Genomic DNA, 13,848 nt, shown 5'->3' with positions numbered 1-13,848 from the left:
GAGGGATATCAGGAAGTTATTTTCAGAAGTATACTGACTCAGTAAATTCTTATTAAATTATACTAATTTTCTACACAGTGAAATGTTTGTTTTTAATTTTTTTTTAACGTTTATTTATTTTTGAGACAGAGAGAGACAGCGCGTGAACAGGGGAGGGGCAGAGAGAGAGGGGGAGACAGAGAATCCAAAACAGGCTCCAGGCTCTGAGCTGTCAGCACAGAGCCCGATGCGGGGCTCGAACTCACAGACCGCGAGATCATGACCTGAGCCGAAGTCAGACACTTAACCGACCGAGCCACCCAGGCGCCCCAAAATGTTTGTTTTTAATTATTTAAAAATGTTTATTCATTTTTGAGAGACACAGAGAGACAGAGTGCAAGCAGGGGAGGGGCAGACAGAGAGGGAGACACAGAATCTGAAGCAGGTTCTAGGCTCTGAGCTGTCAGCACAGAGCCCGACGCGGGGCTTGAACCCACGAATTGTGAGATCATGACCTGAGCCAAATGCAGGCTCAGATGCTTAACTGACTGAGCCACCCAGGCGCCCTACACTGAAATGTTTAGGAAAGCACCAAAGAAAGTTGTTTTGGCAAATCTTGATAAAGTTTATTGTCTGTGAACTTTGTCACTATTATTGGAACATGTCTTTTGAAAGAACAAAACATGCCCACTAATCCCCGTGAGTGCTATCTGTTCCCTGAGGAGACCCTGATTGACATAGCTGATGTAAGACAGGCAGAATATGTAGCATATACATCCTCCAAAAATGGTGGTTACCATTAAAATATATAGTATTTTAATAAATACTTTTAATAGTATCCCCAGGCGCGTGGTGGTGTCAGACACCACAGGTGTTGTTAGTAGTAATTTTAATACTATTAAAATACTTTTAATAGTATTTATTAAAATAAAGTGTTTTCAAAATGACATCTCTAATAATATATAAAGTGATTTTTCTTGAGATAGTTGTATCACTGTTGGCTTTAAAGAACATCTATTTCTACAATTAAAGTTATATTATAAAATTGAAGATGAGTGTGATGGAAAAATTTCCCAAAGAATGTATCTTTATTATCAAATAGGCCCCTGGTTCTGATTATATTTCCTGGACCACTTCAGTCTCTACTAGCAGAACTTGTCAAGAGTCAGTTAAAAAACAGGGCAGGGAATTATGAGCTCCACTGTCCATCCTCAACCTCACTTTAGATTTCAGGGTCCATCAAGGAGCAAAGAGGAGCATGAGGCTTAATATTACTCTTCTTACTCTTGAGGGCAGGCATGATACATGTGTGGGGTGTGCCAGGTATACCCAAATGTCATAGGAAAATGCTGACTTGAAGGGTCAATATTACTTGAACATTAGAGTAAAAACACTGTAATATTAAATGTAGCTTAGAAAATTCAGAAGATTCATGAAATTTTACTTTTTTAATGAGTGGCTTTGGAATATGTCTCCATTCCAAAAGGGCATAAAATGTCTCAACATGTAAAGTCTGGTAAGTGTGTGTGTGTACATGCATGCACGGTGTTATGGTCCCATTAATGTGTCAGTTTTAGTAAGATAATAAGTAGAGAGACACCTGAAACTACACATTTAAGCTTCAATGAAAGTGGCAAGATGATCGATTCATTGGATGTAAATCCCTTGCTCCCACTGTACCTCCCTTCCTCAGTCGTTTTACAGCTGAGAACAGAGACACAGTGAAGTTCTTGGGGTCATCCATCACAGCAGAGGCAGGGAACCAGGTCTCCTGCCCCATGGTAGGTGCGTAGGTACACTCACAGTTGTGCCTCAGTTGTGCCCATGCTATGTGCAAATCAAGACACCAAAGGGCAACAAGAAAGAGTAGATAATATAAAGCTTAAAATATAGTTTCACCATATTTTGTTTATTTGTGCTGAGTTTTGAATGTTAGGAATATGGACCCAAATGCAGTGAAAATGGTGGTTAGTCAGTGCAGGCTTGCAGACATTATGCAACTGAAAATAACTGTGCTAAATGCTATTACTTGCCTTTTCCCCTAATCCCATCACAATCATTACTTTTATCTCCTAAATATGTATTGTTAAGAGTCCCCCAACGTAATTATTAACAAGTGAGCCAGCAGTACTTGTAAACCATTTTAAAAACACAACAGGCTCTGCAAATGTTTATTCTCGTTAATGAAACTAATCAACAATGGCATAATATAGTATTCCCAGATAATGCTTTTTAGCAATGCTCACTGTGAGTGATAGGAAATGACATAGTTAATGCCTGAACTCTGGTTAAACCTGGCAAGTGAGCTGGGAAAAAAAAAATACATTTTCCACTTTTCTGTGTTGAGACAATCAAAATGATCAAATACGAGTCTTGTACTAGTTGGAGTTATCCTTTAAGCCTGTGTCTTGTGGACTATATGCTGGTATTGCATAAAATGTTTCAATACTTTTTAGGTACTAGGTGCAAATCTTGAAAGAATGGCTTTTCTGGAGGCACACTGCTTGGCATTAGAACTGAATGTAGGCTTGCTTTTGTGTACTTGGGTATTAAAGGGACAGGGAACAGGAGATCTTCCTAATGTTGGTCTTTAAGGTTTCTTACATGCTCTGAGAAAACCAACCCCTAAAACACAGAAACCTCTTACATTACAAAACAGACAACAGATCCTTTGCTTGTATATGTGTATTGGCTCTGTATTAACTATATTTTCTTATTTTCTGTATTCTGTGGCATTTGCAGATCTGAGGACGGACTGCCCCTCCTCGGATTAGCTAATTCTTAGATACAGTAAACTTGCCTGTGAGTCTGCCTTCGATATTCAGACCAAGCAATTGTGAGTCTGTACCCCCACTTACCTTTTATCAGGTCCTTACAGTATAGGACACTATCCCTCTGCCCCAATCATGCCCCAGGGTCAGGTGCTGAGCAACTAGGAACCACCCCTACAGGCCACAGCCCAGTCAAATTATTTAAAAAAAATTATTTTTAACGTTTATTTATTATTAAGAGACAGAGAGACACAGAGTGTGAGCAGGGGAGGGGTAGAGAAAGGGGGAGACACAGAATCCGAAGCAGGCTCCAGGCTCTGAGCTGTCAGCACAGAGCCCGATGCGGGGCTCTAACTCACAAACTGCAAGATCATGACCTGAGCCGAAGTCAGTCGCTTAACCAACTGAGCCACCCAGGCACCCCCACTCAAATTATTGAAACTAGCCAATCCTAAACTTGTCTAAACTGCTTACCCTGCCTCGCCTAGTCTTTCCCATGAAAACCACAAAAAAGTCGCTCACCCATGTTTCCCCTTGCTCTGTCTCCTGACTGACCCTGGTGCTTCCCTGTGTGGCATGCTGTGCCCCTTGTTTGTAGGGATCTGTGAGTATAAACTTCTTCCTTCGTGACAGTCATTTCCATGTCTGTGTATCTTACCGGACCTGATTAAAATCCTGGGTACATTTTAACACAGAGTCCCTTACCCAATTCTTTTCAGAGTTAGCAAACAAGGGTAGGGGTGGTAAATGTGCTCTTCTGGACACATTTCCAATTCCCTTCTTTGCCTGGGATTCCGTTGCTCTAGGACTGGCTACAGGTTGCCAGGCAACAGTATCAGGTATGCGGCATATAGCTCTTGGACATTAGTCACTCTCTTTTAGGTCTTATTTACTTAGGTGTTAACGTTCTTAAAATGTCATCAGGACCAACCTCTTCCCCCTCCTCCACCCCTGTAAATACCCCTCCCACATTCTTTATCTTTTGAACACTTTTGAGGTTTTCAATAGCTTGATACAGTGAGATACCGAGCAAGGAAAGGCATGGGCCTGTGAGGTAGCCTATGGATTCTGTGACATTGACACATTTTACTCAGGCTCACGGGCTCATTGTAATTTCCCAGAAACTTAGGGTGAAAAATCAACTATTCCTGTTTTCCTCTCATTTTGACATTCTACTTTTCTTATTTCTGGTTTTCACATTTGTCACTTCTATGTGATAGGGAGACCATCAATAAAATATGCAAATGGGATATGATAATTATATTTGTAACTGGGGAGAATGGGAGCAGATGTATGATTGTTAACACTGGAACGGTCCAGGAGAAGAGTGTATATGTCAGGTTGAAGATGTACATTGGCCTAGGGGAATGGGAACCATTTTCAGTTTTTGTTATTTATGGTATCATCCTAGGCAAAGAAGAACTATGGGCCTGAGACATAAATGAGAAAAAGAAAATAAATGCCCTATGATCCACTAAGACCTCTGGTGGTTTTAGTCTATATCATACAAAAACCTTAAACATAAGCTGACTGACCTGGTGGTGGGTCTAGGGGTGGAGTGAGGCATAATTTCCATGAGTTCATCCACTTTAAGCCATCCCCTAAACAGATGTACTGCAGAAGGAAACAGCTGTACTCGCTATGCGAATGTAGCTTCAAGGCAAGTCCCCTCAGCACCCCCTTCCAAAAAGATTGCCAACTCCATCTCCATCTATGCAGAAATTCTAGAGAACCGGGCTTGATCTTTAAATCAACTTCTGTCTACAGGAGGTCAAAACAGCCATATTTAAGAAGAAAGACTAAACTCACCAACTGGTTGGTTAATCCATTTGCTGCTGAAGAGTTATCCCACTTTTGTTTCCCTCACTGAAACAAAGACAATTTGTTTCTCTTGCTTGGAGAGTAGCTTTATGGCTACCTGGTCACCCACGAGGCACTGAGTAACACCAGGCTGCAGAACATGATCTAATATCTGAAGCCTTTACTTTCACTAAACTGCAAGTTTAATAATTTCCCTTTATTGTTCCTAGATTACACTGGCCATGAATCAAGAGCTAATAGCCTTGCAAGAAAGTATTCTTTCTCTCCACAGTTCAGATTACCCCAATGGGAATTTATGTAGGACTGTGTCCTCTGTCAACTCAAAACAGGGAGTGGAGTAGGAAGCTCTTCTGGAAACCTATTCTAAACAATCCAAAAGAAGATCATTCTTTGTTTATGAAGAAGCCATAAACAACAGTATTATTGTTTGCAGTTATTTATAACTACAAGCAGCTTAAATGTTAAACAGTAGAAAAGTAGTCATATAAAATGTGAGAAATGCATAGTGGTCATAAGCACAGATGAGCTTATGCCTATCTCTACTGCTCACTCACTGTGTGAGTGAGTGGGCAGGTTATCTAACGTCTCTGAGCCTCAATTTCCTCATCTATTACATGAGAATAATAGAGTTGTTAGAAGTGTGAAAGGAGTTTATATTTATCAATATTATGAGGATGAATTAATATTTGTCATAATATTTATGTACCTGGTACATGGGAACACTATGTAAGTATTTGATAAAGTTGTAATTTTCCAGATGGAGAATTTTGCAGTTTTTTCCAAGACCATTATCAAGACTCTACAGTGATGAGGAAAATGGTTATAACAGAAATGGTCCCATGAAAATTGTAAATGCTCTATGTAAAATATGAATATGGAAATTCATCAAGAAACTACATAAAATGGAGACAGTTGTATTGTGATTGAGGAGATCTGTTTTCTAGACATTTTGTATAGCTTTTGTAAGTTTTAGGGAGTCTTGACAAGATTTACTAAGGAGTGATGGGATAGACAGAGGGGGACATTCTTCTTGAGCCTCTGGTTCTTCTGGCAGAGTAGGAGGATTTGTCTGCTGTACCTAGAATTAATAGAAACCTACTCATAAGAATATCTCCAAGAGGAAGATAAATGGGGTAAGAGGTTTCAGTAGCCAGGAACAGAGAAGAGGGACTAAAGCCAGGGGGCTGGCACTTCCTTTCTACCTACCTCTGACTCACTAGTGGGGTGGTCCGGGGGGAGGGGTGGAGCTTCGAGCATCTTTGCAGGTTAGATGGATAAAGACATCAAAGAGATCAAAACATTTGAGACTTACAAGGTGGGGATAAAAAACTTTCATTAGTGAGGGATGTGCCACAGTTGGTGAAATAACTCTGACAACAGAAAGATATTAACACGCACATCAAACATCCTTCTCTCGCCTCCTGTGATCTTGATATCTTATCAGACTTTACCAGAAGGGCAGCTTCCCCAGGATAAAGTAACATGGATGTAACAGTAACGCCTTAGGTGTTCATTCCAACTCTTTTTTTTCCCCCTCCTTCTCATAAGCAAAGGTTCTCAAGGCTAGAAAGAAACCTTAGAGATTGCCACAGCCAGTGGCTCTCAGGGTTGGCCCATGGCCTATAAAAGGTCCATGGTCTTTAAGAAGTAGCAGCTCTGGGGTGGGGCCAGGATTCTTCATTTTTTTTTTTTTAAGTTTATTTATTTTGAGAGAGAGAGAGAGAGAGAGAGAGAAATAGAAGCACGAGCAGGGGAGGGACAGAGAGAGAGAGGAAGAGAGAGAATCTCAAGCAGGCTCCACACTGCCAGTGCAGAGCCCAACATGGGGCTTGATCCCACCAACCATGAGATCATGACCTAAGCTGAAATCAAGAGTTGGAGGCATAACAGACTAACTCACCCAGGCACCCCCAGGATTCTTCATTTTTAATCTCTCTCCGAAAGCAGGTTGAATCACAGTAATGTGTGTGAATCCTAAATGATCTAGACTGTTTTAGTTATAGGGAATGACTGACCCAAAGCTTTCCCTTTCTTCTACCTCTTGGTTACTTTCTATTTTCTTCTCCACAATTACCCTGCTTCTGTCTTCTTCTACCTCTCTCAAAATCCTTCTTTTCTGAGCTGGTACTGGCATTTTAACTACAAAAATGAAAATACCAGTTGGGGGAAGGGAGGCTGACAATGTATTGTCACTAACAAACATACTGGCATTTTTCCAACATGGCCCAATATCCTGACATCTGTCTCATGCAGAGAGAAGTATGCCTAAGCCATGCACACATCTGTCCTGGCAACTACACAGGGACACAAATTAAACACTCTAAATTAAATTCGAATGAGCTATATGCCTAATGAGCATTATTAGTGTGTCTGCATGCATTTAAGAAAAAGCTACTGCTAGCCTGATATCGTTCTGACCCCCTTTAGAGACCAAAAGGATCTGAGGTTCAGCTCAAACTGGGCCTTGTTCTATTGTCTTGATCCAGTATCTGAGGGCTAAGCTTCCCTCTGACCCCCAAGAAAGTGAGGATAGCAGACAATAACAGGAGTCCATCATTCTCACTGGTTTGTATCCTCTTTTTTCTTCCCACCTGATGAGATAGCTGTTTGCTTAGAATCTATACCTTTGAGTCAGACACACTTTCAGTCCATCTTAGTTTCTGGCAGTTATCCTGATACTCTCCCCATGTTTGTTTGTGACCTTTCTATGCTGGACCTTAGCCTCACTGTCCATCAATGGCCCCAAACAACCCTCTGTCCTCCTCCACTGGCCCTTGCCACATCAATGGCCTTGGCTCAGGCAGGTGCCTCCTTCAACCTGTCCATCTCCATACAAGAAGTGGGACAGAGATCTGGACAAAGTGAAAATGAACTGCTCAATGAAAATGTTTGATCATTACTTTTTATTTTTTTAGTCTAGCAAATTGGTATTGATAATTTAATACTTACATGATACTTATTGGTTAGCCTGGCTACTTGATATTTTGAGTTCTAGAAACACATGCAGAAACGTGACTTCTTTGTGCATCAAATTTTTCATGCATTGTGTGTGAAAATATAAATCCCCATGAGAGTTCTAAGCACCCTGCCTCCTGTGTGCATAATTTGTCTTAACAATGTGATGGTTATCTTACATTTAATGAGCTCAAAAAAATCAAGGGTTTGGGGGGCAGATACTCTGGGATTTAAATCCTGACTTCACTGTTTTGATGGCTTTACGATTTTTTTTGCCTGCTTTTAATATTAAGTAAAATTCTTTTGAAAATTTAAACATGACTAAGAGAAAGCCAAGAAAAAAAAAGGGACTTTTGTTAATGTTTGAACCAGAGTGTTAAGAGTGAATACACCACTTGGACATTAGAAATGTAAGGAGCAACAGGAATAAAAAATAAGACAAGGGAGAATTCTGGAGACAGTCTGGACAAGAGCTCTTCTCAGTCTTAGAACACTCTGTCTTGTTCTTTCACTGTAGTAAGAGGGGTTGTGCCCCTACAGATAGCCCCATTACCCTTTGCTGCCTATAAAATGTTTTTATTCAGGGGCCTTGGTGCACTGTACATCCCACACCATGTGGTTTTCTCTTCTTTAGTGGGCCCAGCTGTACTGCGGGTGTGCTAATCCAATAGCATCCTTTCTATCCTATAGTTCTTTATCCCTCTGTAGGGGGTGAGGCAAAATAGTGTAATCAAGTTGTCCAGCAGCCAGTGGTGGCCCTAGCGTTGAACTTATTGCCTCCCTCCTGGTTCTTTAGTGTCTCCTGGGGATAGGAAGAAACTCCTGGGCAAGTCATTGCATACTTGTGCTCTTCATGAGCAAAGTGAGGGGGAGGGTTTTCAGGTAACAGTAATAATAATGACTAACACTGACACTGGGCTTTATAGTTCATATAATGCTTTCAGGACATTTCATTTCATGCTTACAACTTTCCAGGCGGGTATATGTGTTATCACCAACTCCATTACAAATAAGGCAACTGTGGGTCAGTTGTGGGCAACTAATGGGGACCAAGATCACACGGTTACACAATGGCAAGCAGGTATGGAATCAGAGCTCTTGGAGACCACTTCTTCATCCCTCCCCTCTAGAGGAGTTGCTCTCAAAGGCTGCTTCCAGATCCCAAATGCCAGGATTCTCAGGGTATGGGGCACACTGTTTAGTTTTTGCAACAAAAATTTTGGATAACTTATTCCAATCTCCAGACTTGTTTTATGAAACAAACATGAGAAAAGTATTTATAATCTATATGCTAATTTGTGATCTTAGCATCCTAAGTTTTACCAAATTCATCATTTTCCCATAATTTGTTATAAAAGTATATAATGGGGAGTAGCTGAAAACACAGCCTTTAATTAACTTGATAGATAAACCCCAAATGCTTTTGCCCACAATCCTACTACTAGTGTTGGTGAACTCTGATTTTAGGTAAGGGTCTACACTATTAAGTTGGTGGTTCTGCTCTCATTAGGCTGAAATGGCACATACATTCATTTCTTTAAAAGCAATTCCTCAGGAAATAGTAAGGACATATGGATGCTTAGAATCTCATAAATCTTAAATTATCCCAATTGTGAATCTGTCAACATTATTAAAGGGAATGGGTTGGACTATCACTTCCTGAATTTTACCATCTTTGTAGCAGCCATTTAATAAAAGCTCATGTGCACCTAATTTTAATTAGCTTCTATCAATTGGGATAGAAGTTTAAAAAATCAAGCAAGCCAATAAGATACATCTCAATATTGCTACATGGGAATTAATAGATTCAACCCTTCTGCAGATAAGAGAATTATCACAGGGGGCAAATGTCCCATCTCCAGAAATAATCTTTATACCAGTATTTAAATTAAATTTTCCAGAAATAATCATATTTGAAGGAAGTAGAGAAAATATCCTTAGATGAGTCATCATGTAGTGATGGCTCTGTGACATAACGGTGTGCGTTTCTGTGGTTCTACAATTTCTTTTGGCTTCTCAACTCTAAATTGGATTTCTTTTTTTAGACAACACAAAAAAGGTGGTTTCACTTTTTATTACCACATTCTTCTGAGAAACTCAAAGAATTTTAGAGCCATGTTGCTAACAGCCAAGATAGCTCTAGGATTGGAAGATTTTTACTGGAGGGTAAAACTTTCTTCCATACGTTTAATATTATCACTTTCCTTCTGCCTAAAGATGCCCTGTATTTTTCTAAAGAGGAGAAATAAAAATACTCATTATCCAAAATAAAGGACTTCTAGTAAATTAAATTCATTCAAGTCACATGAAATAAGGCATAGAGGACTAAACCCTTCAGAGAGTAGAACAGTAATATTCAGACATAAGAAATCCAAGATCTTCTGCATATTAGTCTGGTCTGTTTGCCAAAAGGATGGCAGTGTTCCAGTCTGCAGCATCTCCCCTTAGTGCACTGAAGCTGATTTCCATGTTACCAGCTGCTGTTAGAAGTAATTCTAAAATTCAAGTTGACAATTTCTTAGTTCTTCAATTCTACTCTAATTGAGATGATGGGCCCTGCTTCCAACCTAAACTAGATCAGACTCTGTGATATAAGAGGAGCCTTCAATTATGTAAAAAAAAAATAACTATATACAAGATGTGGGTGTATTCTACTCCCATTTCTTTTAAGTGGAAGAGGAAATGAACTTCATCTGCACAAAGGATACTCATGCTTGATGAGTTAGCCAGTGAAACCACTCAATGTCCTTCTCAAGAAGGAACTAAAAATAAGGGGTCCTAATTTATTAGGTGCTTGAAAGTTGGCTCTGGCCAGCTTCCTGGACAGGAAGTTGGCAAGATGAATCTTTAAAATCCATCCCATTTCAGGAACGTGTATTGTGCTAATCTTTGGCCTGAAGTGCATCCAATCCAATGCTGGACAGTGTCCAAACTCATTCATTTAACAGCTGACATTTGTTAAGGGTTTACTATGTGCCAGGTCCTGTGTTAGGCTTGGGGACAGATTGGAAGAAGGTTTCTGCCTTTGAGGGGTGTGATAAACGCTTTCATGGAGGGAAGTAGTAATTTCAATAGGAATCCGAAAGAAAGCATGACTGGCTTCATCTGTGGATTCAGTGTTCAAGAAAGCTGGGGGCCAAATCCTTGGATAAATGGCAAGTGGTCTAGATGTAAACATTATCCATGACAGTTAACATTTCTGAAAGGTGCCTATTGGTAAATTGATTCTTCTTAGTGTCTCAGAAAAAGCAACTTATCTGTGGAGATTGAATTACTCAAGGTTCTATTCCCTATTATTCTTAAGAAATAGTACCATATCTGTATCCCTTTTCTCAAAACTCCATTCATGTAAGATCTCATCTGTTATTCCTGGCTGCAGAAAGCAAAGCTTACTAGAATTCCAGTCTTATAAAAAAGGAAACTGAGATGTAGAGAAGATACTTTTTGGTTAGGTTGTTTGGCTGAGGTTAAATAAGTGACATATGAACTAGAACTGGAAGCCAAGTGTCACCTATCTCAAGTCCAGAGCTCCTTACAAAGCTTTGTTTGATAAAATTGACAATAAATTCATAATTCTACAATAGGGAACTATGGCTAGGGCATCTGTCTGAGCAAAGGAAGGAGGGCCTTGGTGCTTGAGAAAAACTTGCCAGTTATGGGCAGGCTAAAAGTCACACTAAGTTACTGCAAATTGTAGAGCACTTTGGGGTGGGTTCCTCTTGCCTGATGCATTTTATAAGTAGCTGAGTTCCAAGTTCCAGCCATATTGTTTCTCTCTCTTATGATGACAATCAGTGCCAGAACAAGGAACAAATAAGAGGTAGCTATGACAGGATCAAAGGAAAGCCTGAGACCATTCCAAGACCTCATGGGGCCTAATGAGGACTAGGGGAGGAACCCACCACCTGGTAAGGCTGAAAGCAGAACCGGAAAGGAGCTTAGCAGCAAAACTCTTATTAGAAGAAACCTTATTAGAACCCTAATATTTATAAAACAGCTTCCTCCCCATTTGAGCACTCTTTTGGAGCACAGTTTGAAAATGTGCACTTCCTTGAACTCCACCCCCCTCCCCTACTCCCTTGTTCATACTTACATATGGTGTTCTATATCCATGCGTAAAATAATTCTCTTCTTCCCTTTGCCAATCTGGTAAATTTCTACTCACCCTTTAAGATCCCCATTAAGTGTTTTCTAACAGACTCATCTGAGGCACTTGTTAAACATACAAATTTGGGTTTCGTCCCAAATGTATTAAATCCAGATTTATGTTGTTACTGAGCTCCTAGGGGATTCAGATGTACGGTTAGGGTTGGGAACCACTGCAGATCCTGCTTTGCAAAATGGTTTTAACAAGAGATGATTTATAGTGGGATTAACTCCAAATTTGGGGGGGCGGGGAAGAAGGAGGTGGTAGAGAGACAGTCTGAGTCTATACCTTGCCAAGAATCTGGGGCTGATCAAGGCCAAGATGGAAAGCAAAGAAGCTGGAATGGCACCAGATCCCTTCAGGAAACCTACCGGGTGAGTTTGATGGCTTCATTAAGGACACAGAAGTAAGACAATAAGCTCAGCAACACAGGATATCCAGAGGGCTTATAATCAACAAATCTGCAATTTTCTCTTGGGCAAGGCTCAGGGAGATTCCACAGTCCATGAAGGTTGCAGCCGTCCCCTAAAACAATTCAGTACTGATAAACTTTTTTTCTTCTGATATTTCCATTTATAAGGTTTTTAGAGGGTGCCAAGAAGGAAAACAACCCACTGCTTGTTTTGACTGATAGTTCTAATTGCTATTAACATTTTCAGTATTGACTTCTGTATGTTACTCAAGGTTCAAAAAAAAAAAAAATCCCCTTATGGCCCTCTACTCTCATCTTCGTAGAACATCTCCATACAAAACCAAAATATTGTTGTTGTTATACGAGCAGCTGTATTAGTATAGTGTAGATACCATTTAAAACATCTAAGCATTTTAGCTAGTGCCATTTAGCATCTCAATTCATGATAGCATAACTTTTTTTTTTTTTTTAACAGTTTGTTGGCTTAAACAAGTCACTTTTTTTTTTTTAACTTATTGTCAAGTTAGCTAACAAACAGTGTAGTCTTGGCTTTAGGAGTAGATGCCCATGATTCATCACTTCTTATTTGCATAAAATCTCTGGGTCCTTCTTCATTTCTCACTGTAACTGAGGTACAGTACTGAGCCGGTATGATTATTACCTTTGTTTCCTTATTTAAGTTTGGGATCCAGTGGAGTGAGGTAATCCACAGAGAAGAAAAGTTATACACCATTTTTCTTTTCCTTTTCCATGAATTACTCTATCTGATGAGGCTAGTTCTCATTAATTTTCTATTTGTTTGCACAACGTCAGGGCTCTGTTTCTGAATCAGTTTATTTATTTATTTTTTGGTAAGAGGTAATTAAGTGGCTGATAGTTTTCTTACCTGTTCCAGGTCTTTACCAAACTGTTAGCTTAGTGAGGCCTTCCCTGGTCACCTTGTCTAAAATTTTACCTCCTCCCTGCCCTAGTACATTCTTATCCCCCTGGTTCTGTCCCCTTCTTAGCACTTATCATAATCTAATATAATGATGTCTATCATTTGCTTATTCTGATTATTGTCTGTTTTCCTCATCAGCAGATAAGCCCCAGGGCAGGAATTTTTGTCCATCTTATTCACTGATGTATCCCCACCCACCCCATCCCACCCCCACCCCCCAATGGCTAGCACAACACCTGGTAAACAGTAGGTACTGGTTGAATGGGTAAGTGAATGAAACAGGTTTTTTTTTTTTTTTGTAAGTTTTATTTATTTAAGTAATCTTTACACCCAACGTGGGGCTTAAACTCACGACCCCAAGATCAAGAGTTGTATGTTCTTCCAGCTGAGCCAGCCAGGTACCCTGACACTGTCTTGCTTTTTACAAGGAGGCTGAGCTAGCATAGGGGACAGACATTTAGATGTTCCATGTTTCAGCTTCTACATCTTTGGCAGTGTAGTGTAGAGATTTCCCCAAACTTTGGTTCACAGGGCACTTAGGCCCCCAAAGCTAAAGTACTTATGTCCTAACAACTCAGTAGCTGTATGAAATGAAATACACACCCATTGAAAGAAAAATATTTTAATTTTATTCTTTAGTACCAGAATTATTTACTAATGGGGTGTGTGCATTACTGGTATCGTGCAACTTCTCAAACCTCAGAATCAGATTGCATACCAGCACCCTCAGTCCTTGTTCCATTTTGATTTTTCACATGAAACTTGCTTTTTACCACAGTGCTGAAAAAAAAACCCAGCTTCACAAGGTAGCATCATAGGAATT

General features: G+C 40.0%; 1 protein-coding gene and 1 long non-coding RNA gene across 7 annotated transcripts in view; one reads left to right on the top strand and one right to left on the bottom strand.

Annotated features, from left to right (window-relative positions):
* Window positions 1–13,848, bottom strand: part of TMEM108 (transmembrane protein 108) — a 403,151-nt gene that overhangs the window by 76,793 nt on the left and 312,510 nt on the right. For 2 of the 6 annotated variants that reach the window (XM_058729918.1, XM_058729919.1), the window contains exon 2: window positions 12,045–12,198. The exons of 3 other annotated variants lie outside the window; for them this stretch is intronic. In XM_058729918.1, coding sequence (XP_058585901.1) covers window positions 12,045–12,066 — 22 coding nt within the window. In that variant the 5' untranslated portion in view covers window positions 12,067–12,198. Of the gene's footprint in view, window positions 1–4,285; window positions 4,365–12,044; window positions 12,199–13,848 lie in introns of all 6 variants that reach the window. One more of the 6 variants, XM_058729915.1, reaches the window with a different exon arrangement.
* The window catches only part of LOC131511851 (uncharacterized), a 97,162-nt gene continuing 94,660 nt past the window's right edge, over window positions 11,347–13,848 (top strand). Inside the window, exon 1 of the long non-coding RNA XR_009261776.1 lies at window positions 11,347–11,434. This is a non-coding gene — a long non-coding RNA (uncharacterized LOC131511851). The remainder of the gene's footprint in view (window positions 11,435–13,848) is intronic.

This window comes from Neofelis nebulosa, chromosome 5 (genome assembly GCF_028018385.1).
Source record: "Neofelis nebulosa isolate mNeoNeb1 chromosome 5, mNeoNeb1.pri, whole genome shotgun sequence".
NCBI classification, from domain to species: Eukaryota; Metazoa; Chordata; class Mammalia; order Carnivora; family Felidae; genus Neofelis; species Neofelis nebulosa.
The sequence above is the reverse complement of the archived record's forward strand: the minus strand, read 5'-3'. Positions and strand labels throughout refer to the sequence as shown.